The sequence below is a fragment of the Cydia pomonella genome, chromosome 8 (genome assembly GCF_033807575.1).
Source record: "Cydia pomonella isolate Wapato2018A chromosome 8, ilCydPomo1, whole genome shotgun sequence".
NCBI lineage: Eukaryota > Metazoa > Arthropoda > Insecta > Lepidoptera > Tortricidae > Cydia > Cydia pomonella.
In genome coordinates this window covers 17019377-17042023 of record NC_084710.1, presented here as the reverse complement: position 1 = coordinate 17042023, position 22647 = coordinate 17019377, and the positions used below count along the sequence as shown (strand labels likewise).

The 22647-nt window shown below is 37.4% G+C and overlaps 1 protein-coding gene across 2 annotated transcripts; it reads right to left on the bottom strand.

Annotated features, from left to right (window-relative positions):
- Window positions 1–656: 656 nt before the first annotated feature.
- LOC133520715 (uncharacterized) lies at window positions 657–22144 on the bottom strand. 2 transcript variants are annotated; one of them, XM_061855331.1, is made up of 6 exons: window positions 21802–22144; window positions 11432–11888; window positions 8261–8433; window positions 7377–7484; window positions 4421–4521; window positions 657–2354 (listed from the first exon to the last, which is right to left on the bottom strand). In XM_061855331.1, the coding sequence occupies exons 1-6, from the start codon at window positions 21832–21834 to the stop codon at window positions 2180–2182; spliced, it is 1047 nt and encodes a 348-aa protein (XP_061711315.1). In that variant the 5' UTR covers window positions 21835–22144; the 3' UTR covers window positions 657–2179. The 2 variants fall into 2 exon arrangements, with proteins under 2 accessions (XP_061711315.1, XP_061711314.1); XM_061855330.1 differs by lacking the exons at window positions 657–2354; window positions 4421–4521 and adding exons at window positions 5275–5663; window positions 6237–6337 and having other exon boundaries at window positions 21802–22143.
- Window positions 22145–22647: the final 503 nt, after the last annotated feature.

The window sequence follows — 22647 nt, the reverse complement described above, 5'->3', positions numbered from 1 at the left end:
TTTACACAACATGTATTTAACTGGGACGTTATTTAATTTCAGGAATTTACTTGGCTAGATTTTACTAACGCCCCAAATTTTAGAAAAATGAAACAGACATAGTATAATATAGCCTGTACGTAAAAACTAGCCAAGTCAAGACCTGAAATACGGAAGGTGGAGATAAGGAATGGAATCTCCATATACCAAAAAGTGTCATCAAAAAACCTTAAATAGGTGGCGTTACAATACCTAGAATACTTGAAAAAAAAATCTAATTATAGACAGCGCACTTCACTCCGTCAATAACGCCTAGGTTCTTAGCTACTCTAGCGCTAATCTGGAGAGATTTGGAACTATTATTTATAGCTGACAGCTGGACACTTTTGCAACAGTTCTACCTTAAGAGATGTTACTCCTCTTAATTCCACACTCCATAACCTGAAATTAAATAACGTCACAAGTGGAATAAATGTAGTGTAAATAATTGTCTGTTTAAATTAAAGTTTAAATTTATATTTCCTATTAAGATCTGAGAGCATCCATATACTTAGATCTTAATTCTTTTGTAGGCGAAGACAACAACGACGCATTATCTCAATTTTTGAACTTGGCTCTCATTTCATCAGGTTTATCAGTCATTAGGTAACAAAAAAGAAACAAAAAATAGATTAAAGTTAAGTAAGTACAAAATTGGTTTATTCGGTAGGTAAAGATACTTTATACATTAAGCATATACTTACATTAAGTTTTCATTATCACAATGATGCTTTTCAACAAACAATTATCCATAACATCGATATTACTGAAAAATATATAATTCTTAGGGATCTTATATTCTTGCCATCTTGGTACAGTTGTGCAGGTACGACTTTATAAACATACCTACGTACTTTTGAAAGTCTTACTTGCACGTTTCCCCCCGAAAAAAGGGAGAACGATTTGTACGGTAAGATATATCGCTTCGGCTAGTCCCTTTCCGGTATTGCTCGAAGTGCGCGATTTATGATTTGGCCGCAATAAGCCGACTTTTTGATAATGCAAGAACAAAATTTAACTTCCGCAATAAAAATCTATCTTTTAATTAAACGAAACTTAATTTATGACTTAAGAGACCTTGCAACACTGCGTGCACACTTGGTCACTTCAAAGGTGCACTCAATATGGCGTATTTACATTCGCGTGCGAGTGACGAGCCGAGTCGCGAGCCGAGCCACGAGACGTATATATAAACGGTGGGCTCGTGGCTCGGCTCGCCACTCGCCAATCTCACGTCCTGAGTGATTTTATGGGCACGAGTCAAAGGGGCTCGCGGGGGACGCGCGCTTGCTGTTTACATTCGCGTTCGGCTTTTCATTCGGTTACAAACCTTATACCGTGCTGCTTGTGTTTAAAATTGATTAGCTCGACGAGCTTAGAGGATGTGGCCGAGACACGAGACAAGCCGCGAGCTGAACCACGAGGTGTGAGAGTATACATAAGCTCAAGGAGCTCACAAGCTGTGGCCGAGATACGAGACAAGCCGCGAGCCAAACCACAAGGCGAGAGTGTGTACATAAGCTCGAGGAGCTAACAAGCTGTGGCCGAGACACGAGATAAGCCGCGAGCCAAACCACGAGGCGAGAGTGTGTACATAAGCTCGAGGAGCTCACGAGCTGTGGCTGAGACACGAGACAAGCCGCGAGCCGAACCACGAGGCGAGAGTGTGTACATAAGCTCGAGGAGCTCACGAGCTGTGGCCGAGACACGAGACAAGCCGCGAGCCGAACCACGAGGCGAGAGTGTGTACATAAACTCGAGGAGCTCACGAGCTGTGGCTGAGACACGAGACAAGCCGCGAGCCGAACCACGAGGCGAGAGTGTGTACATAAGCTCGAGGAGCTCACGAGCTGTGGCCGAGACACGAGACAAGCCGCGAGCCAAACCACGAGCTGAGAGTGTGTACATAAGCTCGAGGAGCTCACGAGCTGTGGCCGAGACACGAGACAAGCCGCGAGCCGAACCACGAGGCGAGAGTGTGTACATAAACTCGAGGAGCTCACGAGCTGTGGCCGAGACACGAGACAAGCCGCGAGCCGAACCACGAGGCGAGAGTGTGTACATAAGCTCGAGGAGCTCACGAGCTGTGGCCGAGACACGATCGAGACAAGCCGCGAGCCAAACCACGAGGCGCGAATGTAAATCCGCGGACAGACGGCCACTAATCGATTTGTCGGACCACGCAAGAGCAGCAGCTAGGCAACTTGAAAGCCTTCTCGACCATCTCGCCGTTGGCGTTCAGGCCGGCCATGTACCGCAGCATGTACTTCTGTTTGCAGCTGGCTTCGTAGCCCGAGTAGAAGTGCGCCAGCTTCGCGCAGGGGGATTTATCCTCTCTGAAAAAAAAGTTCGGTAAAGTTTTGCTTTGTAGGTGTGTTTGGTGTGAACTAAAATTAAATGTCATCTAGTTATGAAAGAAAAAAAACTCTTCTGCATTCGCGTTAGACCTAGAGTTCGAATGAAATTTAACAATTTGTTACGGTTTTTAAGTGGTTTACTCCTAAATACAATCTTGAAGATCTCTCACGGTGATTGGTGCATGCGAAAAAGACGATCGTGAAGGTCGTCTCAAAACCAATTTGGGCTCCTAGTTACCACACTTATAGTTCGTTCGTGTCATTCACGATGACGCGCAGATTTGTCGAATCTAACCTTTAGTATCATGTCAATACGAGTCAAGGCACGCGTCGTGAATGACACGATCTATACTAAGGTGCGCAAATCACTACGGTACCTACCGGTGAAAATTTGTTGAGTAGGTATTAGGAAATGGCTTCTTGATGATCAAACCTCCTTAGAGTCATACCAAGATAAGTTTGCAACGATTTTGTCACGCAGTGTTATTTTATTTTAAACGTCAAACTTCTGTGACATTATGACGTATAAATGGAGGAGTCTAAGGAGTAACTAGGTTATTTACCGGTTAATTAGAATATCGTATAATTCGTATAGTTAAAGGGTTTGAATTCGGCATATCGACCTTTTATTATTGATGCGATCGTAGAAAAACGATAATAGAGCTCTTTCAACAATGTGTGAAAAATTATGAAAAACTATGTTGGAATTGAATTCATCTAAAGTAACGGCACCATTCACGAAACATTTTAGTACCTATTTTTATTTCACCGATACCTGTAGAGTTCATGTTGATGTTCATTCATGTCCTATTCGTCTTTCACGTTTTGACGTGTTTAATGAAAGATACTGCATTTGGTATATTGATTTAAACCAACACGATTTTCGTTCATAGTTTTAAAGCGAATACGGGACTTAACGGAAAGGGTCAAGGAGCATATCGCGACTGTTAAAAAACGTCAAATAAATAAGTCTGCGGTAGCCGAACATTTGCTACAGTCGGGACCAAACCACTGGATTGAGCTCCACAATCCCGAAGTCCTCTCAACGGAACGTCTTTACTACAGCAGGAAAGTACGTGAAGCAATTGAAATAAGAAAACACAGAAATTTCAATCAAAATGAGGGACAGGGAATTTTGTCTTCGTGGAATCCAGTGATTAGCAAATGTAAGGGTGAAATTTTTTTCCAACACATACCATCGGATGTTGTGAGTGTTGTGTGTTAGCAAAGTGACAACCCTAGCGTACAAGTGAATAATCAAGATCAAGTGCGGGTATAGTTCGCAAAACCCGCGCAGCAAGATGTTGACACAATTCCTCGCCAGTCTGCCTGTGACCACGACCGTAACGTCACGTTCGAAACGTCAGGCCATATAATAAACGTAAGTTTACGCGATTAAGTCCCGTATTCGTTTTAAAATTATGGACTGCATTTGGTTTCAAGATAATTAACAAATTAAAACAATGTTTTTTTTTGTCTAATCTCCAGTCATTCATAAGGGCTACTGCCATACTTGGTTCCATTTATTTTAAAATAAACATAAATTAACGAAACGTCAAACTAATAATTTAACCTACTTAAATAAATATTTGGGGACAATCTTACACAAATCGAGCTACCCGCAAACTGAGCAAAGCTTGTACTATGGGTACTAGACGACGATATACATACTGATAACCGATGATGAGACTTTCTCGAGTGCAGCCTACAATCGGTATTGGATATGGTCACATTACTACGTATAGCGCGGCAAGGACTGACAGATGAGCATCGCGCCAATGGCGGCCGTAGTGGAGTTTCCCAAGTTATGTCTGTTTTATTGTATTAAATCCTTTATTTGATGATGTTTGGTGTATTTAGTTTAACAATACGTATATAGATAAATACATACCTATATACATAGAAAGCATCCATGACTCAGGATCAAATATCTGTGCTCATCACACAAATAAATGCCCTTACCGGGGTTTGAACCCGGGACCATCGGCTTAGTAGGCAGGGTCACTCACTAGGCCAGACCGGTCGTCAAAGTTTATAGTACTCACTTGCATATTTCAACGTGGAAGCCCTGCAAAGGCTTGTCCTTCTGGTTTAGGATATAGTGCCAATTGCCGTCTTTGTCTGGAGCCGCCTTCGGTACAACCACCTGCAAAGAATAAATTTATAGATGGTCTTATGGAACTTTCGGTGGGAGTACTACCAGAGAAAGCGCTATTATGGTTTGTCCTTGTCATAATCTCATTTTTCATTTCTGCCTACTCAGCCCTACTCCTAAGAAGTCCTGAGTGATACATCAAAACGTAGACTTTGTTGTTGCCGACCGAAGGTTGGTGGGCAACAATTAACCCGACTAAATTACGTAGGTTCTTTTGATGTATTAACAGGAATGTTAAAACGGGTTTTTTAGTTTCGTCGCATTGCGTTTCTTCTGTTCCTCACGGACGCACGCATGTGGCAACTCGATACTAGACTTAGAATTAAAATGAATGAAAATCTTTATTTCCGGCAACTAGTGGCCCATAAATAAATACCTTAAAACTAAGATACATATTGTAACCATATATCTTTAAACTAAACACTACAAATCACATTATGGTTGCGATGCATTACGCTAGTCAGGGAGCCGGCCTCGGAACCGCCGAAACTTATCATGTACCACACGATAATGAACCACTGTGCCCCAGTAATGTACCTACCATATTTTATTTACTCTTGTTATACACATACTTTATATACAGTAGGTATAGGTAGTAGATACTTTACACTAATTTTTTTTCTAACTTTTATTAGTAAAATAATTCGTTGTAAGAGACGTTTTCTTTATGTAAAATGTCAGTATTATTTCCCATTACTTACCTAGTCTGTTATAATTTCAATAGGAGTTTATTAAAAAACACAGTAAACAATATTTTTTACTTTTATTATAAGTATGGCGTTGTATAACTGTCTTTCTTGATACTTGAATTGTTTTTCACATTACTATGTCAACATATTATTATGCATCAGTGCCTATTTCTAGCTGTTCTAATTTATAATGTAATATTTGCACAATAAAATGGTAGTGCACATTAAAAAATATAACAATAAATTTCATAAACTATATCATAATAGTCCTAATCAGTCTGCCGAACGACGCACGAGCAGCAGCTGGGTATCTTGAACTGCTTCTCGACCACCTGGCCCTCGGCGTTCAAGCCGGCCATGTACCGCAGCATGTACTTCTGCTTGCAGCTGGCTTCGTAGCCCGAGTAGAAGTAGGCCAGCTTTGAGCAGGGCGAGTCGGCTTTGCTGGAAAAATAATGAAATTTTTACTTTTGGGTCAGATTTTATCAAACAGGTTTAAAGAAAATGCTTATTAGTATTGCGAAAAGATTCCAATAAGTTAGAAAAGATCTCGAATTTTCTCAGGAAAATTCCATAGGAAACAAAGGAATCTTTCCAAAATTAAAGATTACTTGGTTTCATGTGAAATGGAAAAATACGATTTTTATACAAAAATATAATGAGTTTTCTATTGTTTTCCAATTGAAAATATCACACTGTGGTAACTTTCCGATAACTTATCCCTGCTTAATGCAATTATGGCATATAGATTCAATTTAATCCAAAAATTAGGCTATATAAAGCCTTAAAGCCCAGACAAAAATAAGCTGTAGAGGATAATAGTTTAGTCATACAATTTGACTTTACTTTGGATCAGTCCACAGGAGAGACTGAAGCTAGTAGCTGTGTGTTACTTTATTAAATGAAAATATGGACGATAAAGGTCCAGTCCAGGTCCAGGCACATTTTTTTGTTTACATTTATCGACACAATTATTTAAAGGACTATTATACTTCGGTATTAAATCTTACTATTCACCTGCATATCTCAACGTGGAAGCCTTGCAACGGCTTGTCCTTTTGGTTCAGGATGTAGTGCCATTTCCCGTCTTTATCTGGAGCCGCCTTAGGTACTGCAACCTAAAATACAGAATTAACGGTATTATAATGTATATTTTTTATTAAGTAAACGTGGAAGTTAAGAAGAATTATTAATAATTTCCATGGCGACGATAATTTTCCAAAAATGTCATATTTTTATGACAACCTAGACCCAACAGGATGATCAATTTTACAAAAATTAAATAAGTTTATCACTTTGAAATAAGATTACGAATCGTCAATGAACAGTGTCATCGAAAGTACGCATTATTTACTAATATGTACAAAGTACTACTATTACTTGTCCGGTATGAAAATTATTTAATATTTAAATATAAATAGCAACAAAGTAATAAAATTAACCTACCTGAACCGGAGTTACATGACTAAACTTTCTTACTCCGAATCAAACAAAAGGATCCTGGTTTGTGCACTATAAATAACTTATCTACAAATAGTCTAAACGCGAGTATAACATATTTATGATTTTATGATCGATATTTTATTTTATTATTTGCGTTTTTTTTCATAACCTAAATTTCGTTAAATATGAACGCATAAACGTTACGAAACCGTTAGTACAAAAAAATGATAAAATATAGGGATTGAACCAGTTTTTTTTACTTTTTATACATGCCAAAATGGTTTAGAGTCATTTTGCTTTTTAAAAGGTAAGTACTTAACCACTTTTCTATTGCAAAAATAATTTGATACGTATTTTACTACATAGTAGTAACCTAACTAAAAGTATTTATATAAAAAAAATATTATGTGACAATAATTTGTGCCATTTTATAGAATTTCATTGGTAAAAACACAGATGCTGGTAACGCAAGTAACAAATTCTGGTTTTAAGTATTTCAAAAGGCAGAGACATCAATGAGTTATGTTGAATCAGTACATAAGTATTATACGTGCCTACTGATTCTTAAAGCATATTTACAGTGGGTATATTATATGCCTAGTCAAATATTTAACGGAACTATCTTAAATCATTTTTTCAATACGAATATCTTAAATGTTTATAGGTATCGGTCGAGTTAATTCAGTATCAGTCAGGAAATAAAGTAAAATGTACCTTAAGCGAAAACTCGCAGAGCTCCATTTCCTCCGGCGGGCCGATCCGCTGCGCTATTTCTGGTGTGTCCAGCTCGTCCACCTTGTACTTGTCTGCCGCGTTGCCGAGCTGGAAAACGACAATAATTCATTTAAAATGCCTTTACTTACAATTCCTTAATAATATGAATGGCAAGTAGGTATTAAATCTTAATTAATTGCTCTGAAGCCAGAGACAGAGGGCCTACCGCCAATAAGCAAGAGTGGTAGAGAGAGATAGAATTTTCGATTTTTCTATGTACGCGCTCAGCTCGCAACTTAAAAATGGCGTTTACCAAGTGGTACCGTCCGGGTTACTTAAAGGTCACAGCTCATTAGAGCCACCCCGCACCCGACCCTCACCGCCTCGCCTCGAGCGGTTAGTATTCTTCGTATGGATTTCTATGGGCATGCGCTCACTACATCAACTTATCCGGTGGTGGTACGAAGTTGATGTAGTGAGCGCATGCCCATAGAAATCCATACGAAGAATACTAACCGCTCGAGGCGAGGCGGTGAGGGTCGGGTGCGGGGTGGCTCTAATGAGCTGTGACCTTAAGGGTTGGTAAGGAAGTTACGTGGAGTTTTTCGATTGTAGAAGGATGGTCAGTACGCAGTCAAATCTTCAACCACAACTGAATTCCTTTATATAAAAGACGTCAACTCCTAGATATAAGAAACCTCCCCGAGGATCTGCATTTATCCTTCCTTTCCTGTGATTTTAACCAGATCATGTTGACTATTCTTTACTACTTACTTCTTTCTGCACGCTCTTACCATTCAAGATGTTATCTACCGCAAAGCAAACTTTACAGGATAGTAATGTTGGAAATAAGCTGTAATAAGAAACAGAAATATCAGTCTCACCTTCTCAATGATGTCGGCGACGTGATCCTCCGGGTAGTCGGGCAAGTCCTCACAGATGCCCGTGCGCAGACACTCCTCCGGCACGCTGGGGACGAACTGTGTCTGATCGGACCGTCGGCTCGGGCCCGGGAACACCACTACGTCCGGCGATACTACCGGATCCGGCACCGCGCCTGGAAGTTTATAAAATCCTTAAGACGATAGAAAAGTTTAAGCTATTGTCTGTATAAAGATATATCACTAAATGGGGAACTAGATACTACTCATTGGTTTCCTACCTCTATAAAAAATCCCAAAACCATATTTCGCAGTCCCTAATTTCGTAGTATCTAAAGGAACTCAATTATGTTTCTTTAAAAAAAAAGTAAAAAAAAAACTTATCTTTTTTATTCGTTAAAAGTTTTTGGTCCGAGGCGCGTACTGTTTAAATCACTTGTTTACCTTTAAATAAACATAAATCGATCAAGCCAAAAAACCGTCATAAGCACATAAATTTACCCTTAATTGAGGCACTGACTGCTATGTTCTGCGTCAGTGATATGTTCATTGTTCATAAAACCATAATTTTTTGCTCATTTGAGCGGGCCTTAAATTACGAAATATATTTCATTTTGCCTCGCTTATGTAAATGGCAAAAACTTGCAACTCTTAATTAGCAGTCAGCCTTAAACTTAATGTTATTGTGTGTATGTAAATGAAACTCTCGGCGCCTTATGTCATTACGTGAGTCACTTGCAAACTAGTATTTAGTTGGCTAATAAAGTATAATTTGGGGGCACGTGTACCTCAACCAAGGTCGAATAGCACATACCTACTTACTATATTTGCCGCAGCACCAATTGGCGAGTCGGGCAATAAAAGTCAGGGACCGTACCTTTTTTTTATACTACGTCGGTGGGAAACAAGCATACGGTCCGCCTGATGGTAAGCAGCCTCCGTAGCCTATGTACGCCTGCAACTCCAGAGGAGTTACATGCGCGTTGCCGACCCTAACAACTCTGGCAACCTTTTATGCGTAATACTAGCTGCAGTAGCTGCACTGCACTACTCTTGCGAGTACAAACAAAAAAACTCTTGACTGCCCATTGGTGAACCCTATGCCTTTGTAATAAGGTCCACCGATGGAAAGTTAACAGTGTGGGCGATGGCAAGTGCGAACAAGATAGCATAATTCCAATGGTTTAGGACCCGACTCGCCATTTCATTTTGCGGTAGATATAGCAAAGCATCGGCTTAATGGAGAATTATATCATTAGTACCCACCCTGACTGGGAACCATAGATAGTTAGTCGAACAAAAACACATTGCTTTGTTTGTATAAAGTGTGTGTTAGCAGTTTGAGGAAGCTTCTAAGGATAGTCAGTGTTGGCCGAACGTTCTTTAGAATTGAAAATATTGAAAATTAACCATTACAACTTTTGGCCAACACTGTTCGTAGTGTTATCAGTCAGAATATACATTGCCTATCTACAGTATTTTAAGCTGTAGACAGCGAATCCTCAAAAACCTAACCTTTAACGAACAACTTGGATCGACGCGTAAGAAAATTTGATGAAATAATCACACCAGTTGGTAAAGGCTCTCTTAGTACTTCAAAAACGGATGAGAAAGTTGCTTTTTATCCATATGTGTGGCAAAGCAAATTTTGGGTTGTTTCCTTATGTTGGCTGGTAAAATTGACTTTTAAATGATGACTTTGAATGATAAATATTTAATAACATTAATTTTGAATTGATTGTTTCATATTTTATCGTTAGTATTTTCCTTCAGTTGGTGTGGTGAAATAGTACATTGTGTAACGAGGGGGCAAAGTGAAATTTTGGATACGAGAGTGGTAATAAAAGGTGGAATTAAAGACCCGAGTTTGCAATATTCTAACCCACGGAGGTACACACAATGTCTTTTATCACACTTGCTCGAAAAAGATATTATTTCATGCAGGTGTACTGAAGGAAAAAGACCTATATTGTAGTTATGGATTGTAAAAAAAAGCTATAACTTCATACAAAACAAATAGCATAAATTCGGAGGCAAATTTTGTTTAACCCTCGTGCCTTGATACCCTCGCAAAGCTCAAGGTTTCATTTTAGATTCAATCTTTCACTTGCTCTGGTATCAATATTAGCAACATCTTTTTCCCCTCTGGTTTAACAAATGACTACTATCTCGTATTTAACGCAACTGCTTGTACAAATGTGCAATGTTAACACTAATTCGACGTGGGTAATAGTGACCCTGCCTATGAAGCCGATGGTCCCGGGTTGGAATCCATTAAAGGCATTTATTTGTGTGCCGAACACAGATATTTGTTCACGAGTCATGGGTGTTTTCTTTGTATATAAGTATGTATTTATCTATATACGTATGTATATCGTCGCCTAGTATCCATAGTACAAGCTTTGTTTACTTTGGGGTTAGGTCGATTTGTGTATGATTGTCCCCATTTTTTTTTAATTTAATTATTTTATGACTATAAAATCTAGAAACTCCTTAGAAACAAATGCACTCATCTTAAACTGCATGACACATCATTGACATGACCTCAACCTCGACTATAATATAAATATATTACCTACTAATAGATGAGATCGTGTTTAAATAGGTTTACTAATTAACGTAACCTACCAAACCAAAACGTGTTTGTCGTTTTTCTCTACGAGACCACATCGTCGATATAGTCAGACACTGCATGCCATTTACAATGACGAAGTCGTGTCATTATTAATTTCAAATTTCACGTTGTTTTATTGAAGTCGGTTCATAGTTAGAGTAGCCGGACTATTTTTCAGCTTATCGCGATGTACGGCTCACAAAGTATTATGTTAAGTAACTAAAAATTTAATTTTTAAACTATTTTAGTCTCGAAACTCAGCTACCTATTAGAACAATAGCGCAACTTTTTTACCAATCTCCTCAGATATAACTGGTTATATGGATTATAACTTTAACTTTCATAGATTCTACCGATGACCAGAGAGCTGGCAGCTTTCTCTCGCAGCGCATAAGTATTGCCATTCAGCGAGGGAATGCTGCCAGCATCTTTGGCACAATGCCGCGGGGGCCTTATTTAGATATATTTTAATTTAGATTAGTTTTTACCATTTTGTTTTATTATGTGCTGTATGTTTCCCAATAAACATACTGGTACCTAGATCTACACTCTAATCTTACCTCTTCTAGGCGTCGAATGAAATCCTGAATTTTTATTTTCATTCACGATTCTAGAACCCTCATCTTCCTGATTAAACCTCTTTCTTTGCAACTCTTGTAGCCTGTGTCGACCGCTGTCCAGGGGAAGTGAGCGTTCACTCATTCTCTGTGTAGCTTGGTCGTCTCGTTCGCTCAACCTTTGCGAAGTTTGGTCGACCCATTCTCTTATCCGCTGCGTAGCTTGGTGGCTTTCGCTTATCTGCTGTGTATCTTCTCGTTCGCTTATCCGCTGCGTAGCTTGATCGACCCATTGTCTTAACCTCTGCGTAGCTTGATCACCGCTTATCCGCTGTGCAGCTTGATCGTGCATGCTCGCTCGTTGTGCTTGATCGAGTCGGTCATGGTTTGTCTCTGTCCGATCGTACTGATGGTACGGCGAGGGTGTATATTGGTGGCATCTTATAGATGTCATTGAGATCTGTAATAGAGATAAGGACTGGTAAGTTTTATGCATAAGCTACGAGGTCAGCCGCTGCCGCTAATGGAAACTGGGTTTACGTATACTAAGGTAAATAGGTATAACGATTAAGTGTAAATGTTCTATTTTAATAATCATCTGTGACTAGTTCGAATACTAGGTCGCATAGGTGGTAGACGATTTAGCGCAAAATGGCGGCTATCTATTTCTATGTAGTTAAGTTAAATAAACATTTAGAACCCCGATTTTAGAAATTCGAGCGCTTGATTTTGTCTCTCGAAAATCTGTGGAAAACGGATTGAATTGATAATCTAGTGGTATTCACCTGTGACAGTTGTGACTTGTAACGTCGCGTCATTTAAGTTAAATAAATAAATAAAATCAAATAATTTTTATTTCAGAACCTTCAGAATTCCATAAAACATTGTTAGTACCATCGTTATAGGGGTTAAGTAAAGTTAAGGACAAAGTAGTGGTACAATGCTTGCTGAATTAATTTATATGGAAAAAGTGTGTTCACTACAGCCTAAACTAACTACCCTTTGTTTTTGTGGTCGTATCAAAATACCCGCTTTATACAGAGGATTACTATAACTAGCTTACATGTGACGGTACCTAGTTTAAAATATGAAAACCACGAAAAAAATTATATTTAAAAAAAATTTAGAAATGTACTTTTGTAGATTATTCATTTTCTAAAAAAAAGTGGCTGTGACATAATCGGACACACACACGGACATGACGAATCTATAAGGGTTCCGTTTTTTGCCATTTGGCTACGGAACCCTAAAAACCAATTGGTTATTTACACAAATCAACATGGTGATAATGCGACTTCGTTTTGCGATAAAATGTACTGACAGACATGTATGTCGGCACTAATTGCTCCTGAAGTCATGGTTGATAGAATAGGTGTGATTTAATTATGCCGGTGCGTCAATATACAAAGTATTTAATGAATTACAATTGTTAGGTCGAAGTTGACGTTGATAACGCAATTCGCAGTGTTAACTAATATCTAATTAGTTTCCATTTGTTAACTGATAAAACAACAGAGTTTGAACGTAGTCTGCATTTTATTGTTATCGCCGCCTCGTGCATAGTTTATTTATATGTGTTTAATGTTAATTGGCATTTACTAGTTAGAGGAATTTATATTTTTTTACCCATACCGATATAACTACATACCTAAACTTTGTAGATACAGTCGCCATCAGATATATCGGAACGGCCGATGTGCTCAAAAATATCTGAACACGCACTCTAACGCCTTGACAATACATAGAGGCTTACTAGGCAGGTGGGATTTATTATGTGTCGCAGGAAAAAATATCAAATTAGAAAAAAATATCAAGTTTCTAAGGAAGCGCCTTCCTTCCAATTTTTTAATCTAAAGGGTCACTAGCTTAAATTTTTTTAGGATTAGATCATGTCAAGTGGCCAACTTGCTTGTTACCTATTACATATTTTAAAGCTGATTGAAGACTTGTGTTAACTAAACAGGCCTTCTTAAACGACCTTCCGAAGCATACTAGGTATGGCCGACCGATCCCTAGCGCAACCGTTGGGAACGAGCAAGCACCGAGAGGCCATGGGCGCTTCACAATAAATATTAATTTTAAATACTCTTGAGAGGGAAAACCTCATTAATGAATTGGTCATACAATCAAAGCATAGCGTCGATGCCACACATTACACGAGCATCACTTACGGTTAATGAATCGGTGTCACGCATCATATCGTGACGTCATCCCATCAAACAATAGGGTATTTCTGCCTCGCTGAGGAAATCGGGGTTTTTATAGGTTTTTCCTGGCCATGATGTCGTTTGAATGGATGTCACCTTTTAAGTAAAGGGCCTATATTTATTACTTATTTATAAGTAGGTACCTAGGTACCATTTTAGCGTTTTGTAGTCACTTAGAAACCCTTATATTTACGCCATATCCGTCCGTCCGTCCGTCCTCGGCTTTGCTCCGTGATCGTTAGTGCTAGAAAGCTGCAATTTGGCATGCATGGCAACAGAACGGTAATATAAAAACTTTAAAAAATAAAAATTATGATACCTCATACAAAATGATTTTTATTTTGCTTTGACTCAATATTGTGGGGTATCGTTGGATAGGTCTTTTAAACTGAATACGGGTTCCAATAACCATTTTTTGATAAAATTAATAATCGCTCCAAAAGAAAAACAATATATGTGAGGGGAGGGGCCCCTCTTACTTTTGAACCATGGGTCTAAAATATGAAAAAAAACTTTCAATGAAAACTACAGCGAACATGATCCGTCTAGCCGTTTTTGGGTTATTTCAAAAATCTTCTCTTCTTAGTAAAAATACGCACAAAGCGCTGCGAATGTTACTCCCTTATGGTTGTAATGTACTACTTGATACTTACTAATTAATAGCCCTCGTTTAGCCCGTTCTGACGGAATGGTAATTACGAAACCCTACACTGAGCATGGCCCGACATGCTCTTGGCCGATTTTTTTGACGGAGCGTTGACAATCGATCACCATTTAAGGCAAAAATCGTTTAAACGTCTTGCAAGCGGTCAGACGATAACACGGAAGTCATATTAAGTTCATAACCAGTAGCATGGCGATAAAAAATGTGGGCGTGAAAGAAAAATGTTTGCTCAAGTAAAGTTTATTGCCGTCATTGTCTTTGTAGTAGCTGGCATTTAATAGTTCAGAAATGCACTTTAAAAATTTAACAAAATTTGCACAAAAACTAAAACTATGAAAATTGCTTCCGAAAATCGGCAATAGGTAAAATCAGTTGAGTGTTCAGAGACGAACACGAACTTACTGGGCTATAAAATGACGAAACATAAAGTAATGACGAAACACAATGAATAACAGAAAGTAATAGGCCAATTCGAGTTTTAATTATTCGATCCGTTTCCGATATGATACCTACTGATCTGTCAGTGTCAAAAGTGACGTTTTTGGTTGAAGAAATGTGACTTTGGACACTGACGGATCAATATCTAAACTCGCGAAAAACTAAACCTCGAATTGGCCTGTAAAAATTATCGATCGGGATGACAGAGGCTGCGGAAAGTGGTGTGTTCATTTTCATAATTATTGAAGTTACGATTTTCGTTTTTATTTGTCACTTGACTAGGCACCATTGAGCCTTTATATAGTGTGTGTAACATCTCTCTACTAAATTAGCGTTTCTTCTATTTATTTACTTACCATGAGGCTCTGACTATAGGCTTAGCAGTCTTAGTACTCTTAGATAGTACAGGAGTGCTGCGACTGCGACAGTATTTCGCCCGCGAGATAGACTACCCATCCCTTTAGACACGGGCCAGTGACATAGCTATACTCTGTATCTTTAGGTATTTCAATAAAATTAAACAAAATGTACCCTCAAATGGCCCCTTAAGCCATTTGAAGTAGATTAATGAAAACATTAAATGATCAAATAATGTGGGTTTAATAAGTCAGGTCGTTTAATCACAGATCCAAGCGGTTTTGTATTTACCAACCAATAAATGTTCTAAGTACTCAAAAATGTACAAATTGTTTGTTTACTTTTATTTAAATACCTAAAGGTACAGAGTGTAGGCGTGGGCGAAGCGGGGCCTCGCGCGCCCACGGCCTTGCACTTAAGGGTTCCCCGCGGGAGCCAACCATTGGGGTTACACTTTAAAAGAAAAGGGCCTCGCAATGCGACTTCGCCCTCCATGGCTAGATTAGTTCAGCTACACCACTGAGACAGGCAGTCTATCTCGCGCGCAAAGTCCTGTCGCGGAGCTGCTGTGCTAAGCCCAGTTACGCATAAAAAAACTAACATGGCTGCGGTAATAACGATTAACTTCATTAACTTGAGGCTGACAACTGACCTTGGTGTTAAACACTCATAAGTAGATGAATGTACAAGTTGGCATGAGTGTCCAAACAACTTAGAATTACTTAATCAAATACCTCAGACATTTTTTATAAGTAGACTCGGCGTCAATAACCTTTGATGCTTGGTTGTTTAAAATTAGGCTGTAGGTATATACAACCTATTTCGTTCTAGTAAGAGTTACAATTAGTTAGCTGTGATGACGATAGGTATAGGCAGTTAGAATCAGGTTAGAATTCTTTAAGATGGTACAAACTCTTATATAACATTCAAACAACTAAGATTTTTAACTAAACCTACATAAGTATATTTTACTTGACGCTTACAGTTATTGTAGGTACCTACATGCTACGACCTTATTTATTCCACTTATGGTCTTGTCATGAAAAAACACCAAATCATGAATCTTGTTTTGGCATAGAACTGTATCTTAGAAGCATAACAGTATTTTTAAATGTCATGTTATAAGTAAGAGAATCAGTGTTTAATCAAAACAAGACAAGTCAATAACTTTTAGGAGTTACAGTACAGTCTATTTGTCGATTTGCGGAAAATATCCAGCAAAAACTAACTAACTACAGTCTAGAGTCCAGGGGAGTGTTCTTGGTACAATACGAGTTGGCTGTTAGTAAGTATAAATGGCTGCCCTATTCTTTCCTGCCCTATTTCGCAGATAATGATTCGCAGAAGAGTGCTTCAGCAGAGGAACGTTTGGCAGAATTTCATTACGCAGACGCAGAGTAAGTAGTCGTTTTCAAGAGTAGTCAGTAAGCAATCTTGATACGTAGATATACTTTTCGTAGAATGATCGTTTGATACCGTCACAATTACCCGCAAAATCATTGATCAAAAATGGGTAAAAATATGGGTAGTCTAATAAATAAATAAATAAAATCTTTAATGTTATAGGCGAACAACTACGGAACGACGAGTGAGACGAAGTGCAGAAAGACCCCAACTAGCAAAAGAGTCTCAGGTTGCGCACTTTATAAGACTGATGAGCTTATAGAGCTCTTATTATTGTTTTGGAACATATCATCACTCTTATATTAGTCTTAGACAAGCTAGTACCGGCTTTAGTAAGGTCAGTCTTATTACATAGTCTTATATATGTATATAAGAGCATTTTATAATACTATTATAAACCTCTTGCTCCTACAACAACATTTACGAAGTCTCATTGAACTTGAGAGTGCCTGGTCTTATATCCCCTTTCTCTAAGTACATTTGATTTTATATTAGACTTTATAAATGCTATTGTAAGAATGTAAGACTAATATCAACATAGTATAATACTATTATAAGCCTCTTGGTCCTACAATAACATTTACGAAGTCTCATTGAACTTGAGAGTACCTAGTCTTATATCCCCATTCTCTAAGTTCATTTGATTTTATATTAGACTTTCTAAATGCTATTGTAAGAATGTAAGACTAATATCAACATAGCATAAGAACACTGTAAGTACGCACTTTTCTGATCTTATTTAAAGCTATAAACAAGCATAATAAGATCAACAGCAGCACTTTAGTAAGATATAAGAGTGATATAGGATAAAGATACTTATATCACAAAAGACAAGATCAATATAAGATCGTTTGATCTTAAATCGATTTTGGGAACACTATTGTAAGTATGATATTTAATTTATTTTTTTTTGTAATTTAAAGTAAGAGTGTAATTTTAAATAGGTATGGATTACGACAACTGGAAAAAACGTTCGAGAAGTGATGGTTATCGGCGGAAAATTCAGAAGTACAAAAAAATCATAAGTAAATCAAATACATATACAGCTCCTGCCAAGACAAGGTAGTGTTGGTGAAAATATTAGTGAGGGTTCTGTAGGTTCTGCTTGCATGAAAGATGTAGAGGTTGAGGACAATGATTTTAGTGAAAAAGAATCTTCGACCGAGGACGAAACAGATTATGAGAAAGATTTTGCCTTAAAAAGTGAATTACAAAAATGGGCGTTAAAATTTAATATCCCTCATGCAGCAGTAAATGGATTGCTAATTATTTTAAACAGAAGACTAAATAATGTTCTACCAAAGGACGCAAGGACACTGCTTAACACAAACAAAGAGATTGTGCAAATTAATGAGTTGTCTCCTGGAATGTATTGGCATAGTAGCTTAATAACAAGACTTGTATATTGTGTTTCTTCCCAAGGCCATGTTAAATGTTTTAACATGCGGAAGTCTTTCTTCATCAAGTAATGGTCCATATCCATAAATACAACCATTTTGCATTACCAACCTTGTCACTTAAATAAAAAAAAAACATTTAGTTTATTAGTATGTGTCAAGTGATCTAGTAAGGATAAACAAATGTATTTAGGGTTTTAGTAAGTAAACCAAGGAACCCTAATTACTTCAACATGGCTATATCATTTGTATTCTGAATGCAGAATTTAGTGTAAATAATCTTATAATAGTCTAATAGTGCGCTTTAAAAATACACCTACAGCTATGGCTGACTATCAGTACAAATAAAGAAATAAAATAATTATAAACGGATACAAATTTCATATTTGATCAGGCGCATGAAGTTTGAAGTGGAAAACAGGGTCTACTTTACAGTAAATAATATTTTCCCACGTGATTACTTACCGTAAAACATAAACACACACGATGATAACGAGCACGTTATTATATTTAAACATAATTCATAAACAGTTAGATAAATAATTACACTAACATATTTTTGTCACGCTGCTGCATTTAATTTCACTCGTACACTTATACTTCACAAATAGAATGTTTCAACTCTCTGTGTGATCTTACAAAAAATCTAAATAAGCTTATTTAGGCTCATAAGATTCTAACGTTGGACCAATATAAGCCTATGTAGGCTTACAAGATACTTACGTAAAAGCGATATTAGCCTAAGGTAGCTTAAATAAGTTTTGGAAAGATTACTGTAAATGCAAGCAGCATTCAATTAGACTGATATTAGAACGATATCAAAATAAATACGCTTATAATTTGTGCCCAAATCCGGGCTTATACGATGCTATAAAATCAATATAAGAGCGAAAAAATTGTAGTCTTGAGACTATTCTAAGCGTGTTTTTGCTAGTTGGGACATTAGCGAGCTTGGCACCGTCGACTGGACGGGTCGGAAACGGCTTTTGATAGAGAAGCATGGCGGTCTTTGGTGTAACTGGTGAGTGGTGAGACAGAGTTTTGTCATATTACAGCAGGCCTAGCATGCATTTTACCACTTCATCAACAAAAAAAGGCCCAGTATGCCTGTGAAGGCCTAGCTGCTGCTATTGCTATCTATCAGGTCATTAACAAACTATCAGACAAATGTAATAATCAGAACAATAGCAAGGAATCGATTATATTATGTAAACTTGATAACTATATAATTAAATAATTATTTACGGTGGTTAGATAATCTTGTGCTGTGTTTCATACCATTAGTCATTACCTACTCATAGTTGTCATGCTTGCATAATTTGCAATACTAAATATTATCAGAATCTGATCTATCTAGTAAGCAAGATACCATAGAACTAAAAATAAGGTTTTACAAAAAAATTGCATACCTATAATTTATTGTTCTTTTTACTTTAACCTGTTTTCTTTGCATAATCAATTCAAGGCCGGGTCATTCTAAAATAGATAAAGAATCAAATATCATGGGATTGGGTTGACTGTCTGCTGATCGGGTATCGGGTAGGTGCCGAGGTTACACCATCAATAAAAGACATACATAATAAATAACAAACCTTTCGATTTTTGCTCATGCCAGGGTGAGCTCATTAGAATTATGAGGTGTCCGAATATTACTTAAGAGTTGTTCATAATGGTCTTACAAAATTAACGAATTGTAGATTATTAAGAAGCTTTTATTTAGTTATTTAAAATTTATTGCACATCCAAAAAGGTACAAATGGCGGACTTAATATATTGCCTCATGGCATTCTATACCAGTCAACCATAGTTTTATATTAATTAGCCCCTAGTAATATGTAACGTTGATTAGCAAATCATTAATGTACCTATTATTCTACTTGTGCTAGAATAAATAAATCCATCCAAAGCATCCTGTTGCAGCTAAGTAATCTAAGCATGATATCACGAGGCTATTAATACATTATTAATTAGCGTTCGTATTCGTACTAGCTAATCTCTTGCACCTCAGCATACATATACGCATAATAAGAGAGATACCGGTCGACGTACTTAAATTCATACATAGGTAGCTGCATCACACAAGGGCTAAAAATATCAAAAAATCAACACCGGATTTTTCCATACAAAAAAGGTGTCATAGACAATGTCTGAATTTATTCCCAGACCAGAGAAATTCCTGTGCTGAATTTCTTATAATTTCAGCCCATATACACGGCAATGGTATAAACACGCGATCCCGATTCAGTGTGTGTGTACATGTAGGTACTCGGGGCACATACACTAAGTAGTGATATTTATTATCTCAAGAGGTTCGATATGCGACATGATATGGAAGCTCTTTATAGCTATAGAGGATTTTCTATGAGCACATGTATAACTACATATTATTATTTTTTTATAATATGCATCTCGGTAAGAAAAATAAATAAATTTTCTAATATTACACTACAACTCGCTCAAATAATTAGAAATATGTTAATGAACAATACGTACCTACCTAGTTATTTTTTACGTGTGGAACTGTGCAGTTACATATAAAAGTTACCTACAAATTCAGATAAAATACACTACCAAGCATGGATTTATGTATAAGTATTTGTACGTTTTAAATATACTTCGTGTAAATCATAAATCATAACATAACGCACCAAATACGGACTTAATTCCGTAAGGCACTCTTACTTATAATCTAGATATAGCGTACCTATAGGTACACACATATATACTTGTAAACTAAATTCTAGGACGGCTGTCAATTTTCACAAACGTTCTATATACCTACGTATAATTTTCTTATTACGGTAACTTTCAACTTCCACTATTACCTATGTTATTATGTTAGAAATTTTCTAGCCTGTGTTAATTATCGTTGTGTGATTATCACGAGCTACTTATCTCCCAAGTCTTACTGCAGGTAAATGGAAAGATGTAGGTAAGTTTTCCATCAGAGTTATTTGAAAGGTCTGGTGGTTATTCAGATATAGTTTTTCCGATAGGTACCGCGAAAATCGAAATTTCGTTATCTGCCTCTCTATCGGTCGAATATGCAAAAGTGACAAAGACACAAATAACAAAGTTTCGATTTTTTAATATCGCGATAGGCCTTCAGTTTCTTTCGAATAAAGTGCCCGCATATTCATGCAATTATGTACGGTCGAGGAAATTGATTCTTTAGCAATTTGCGGTTCAAGTTATTTTTGTTGTACATACTTATGCTAAGAGCTGTCCTATGTAAATTGAACCGTAAACTGCTAAAGAATCAATTTCCTTGACTGTACCTAATCAGCGGACAGCATGTAAGTACCTAATTCACATAACTTCTTAGTTAGTGGGATACAAATTCACATAACTTCTTAGTTAGTGGTAAACAACTCCAAGTGACACTCCAGTCAAGTTCAGGTGAATTTAAAACATTTCTATAAATTTTTGTCAATTATACTATCTATTCGGTGAAATTCGAAAATAACATATTGACATATGGATTTGGGCGTGTCAAATAGAATCGTAGTTTACGTCTAAATGAATTATAGTTTTAATCTGAAAACAACAACATGTTATACCTATTTGGAAACATACATACAATTAATTTCATACGAGTAAGTTGGTCATAAAAAGCAGACAAATAAAAACATACAAGTACCTATTTAATCGAACCATATTTTTACAATAAAAACAGAAAGTCATTGCCATGACATTGTAACATAATCATTGGTAAGCCTATGTTTGCAGTCATTACAGTGAACTTGGTCAAGTTAGTTAACCAACCGGAACACGCACATCGCGTGCAAACTCCGACACCTACCTGCCGGCGAAAAATATTCGCTCCAACCGTTACTGGCTAGAAGAAAGCGACAGTAAAACTTTTACTTTTCACTCTAGAGCGTTATTCAAATTTGAAACGCTTACCAGGGCACAAAGGAGGCACAGTGTCCAGTCCATTTCTATTTACTTATTGAACTTGTACATAGCGAATGACCGCACTCGGTCACAGGTTATTAACGAGTAACTGTCACTGCGACGCGCTAGCACATTAGGTACACTTGATATTATTTAAGTTGGCCGAGCTGCGACAAATTTAATCGGTCAAATATCGACTTTACTGTCTAAACTGGATGATTCAAATTGAAAAACCGTTTGTTTCAACTTCCCGGCTACGCTGAACAATTCCAAGCGTTTATGACGCGTTAACCACCTGTCGATAAGCGGAAATCGACAAGACATGCACCTTCTGTTGCGGTGCGGTAACTACTGGTCAAGTTCCCTCGCAAAGTTGTTTACGCTCAATGCTACCAGTTCCTGAAGATCTCTGACGTTGCTTGCTGGACAGAGTTTTTCTTTATCGTACAGTAGAAGTTTTAAGAGTCGCGACAGGTCAAGACAGACTGGTATTGTCGACAGGTGTTCCATATGATTGACCTGCGATTTTTATAAAGATCAGCGTTCGCAGTTCTCACGCCTTTAGTTACATTTTAGGCAACATACACTTATGTTAAGGCGATTTAGTAATTTATCGAATCATTTTATCGATGCAATGTTGGCACCACTAAAGTTACGTTTTACTGTACGTAATGGTTTTATGTTATAATATTGGGTATTTTAGCGTGAACGCACTTAACCGCAGACCGGAAGCTCTTTTGTTCGTCAATATGTTGAAGATGTCATATGCCATAGTACCCATGTAGTCACACAATACCAGCATACCAATATTAAACTCGACTATCACCCGGAATTCTTCAGTAAAAAAAAGATGTA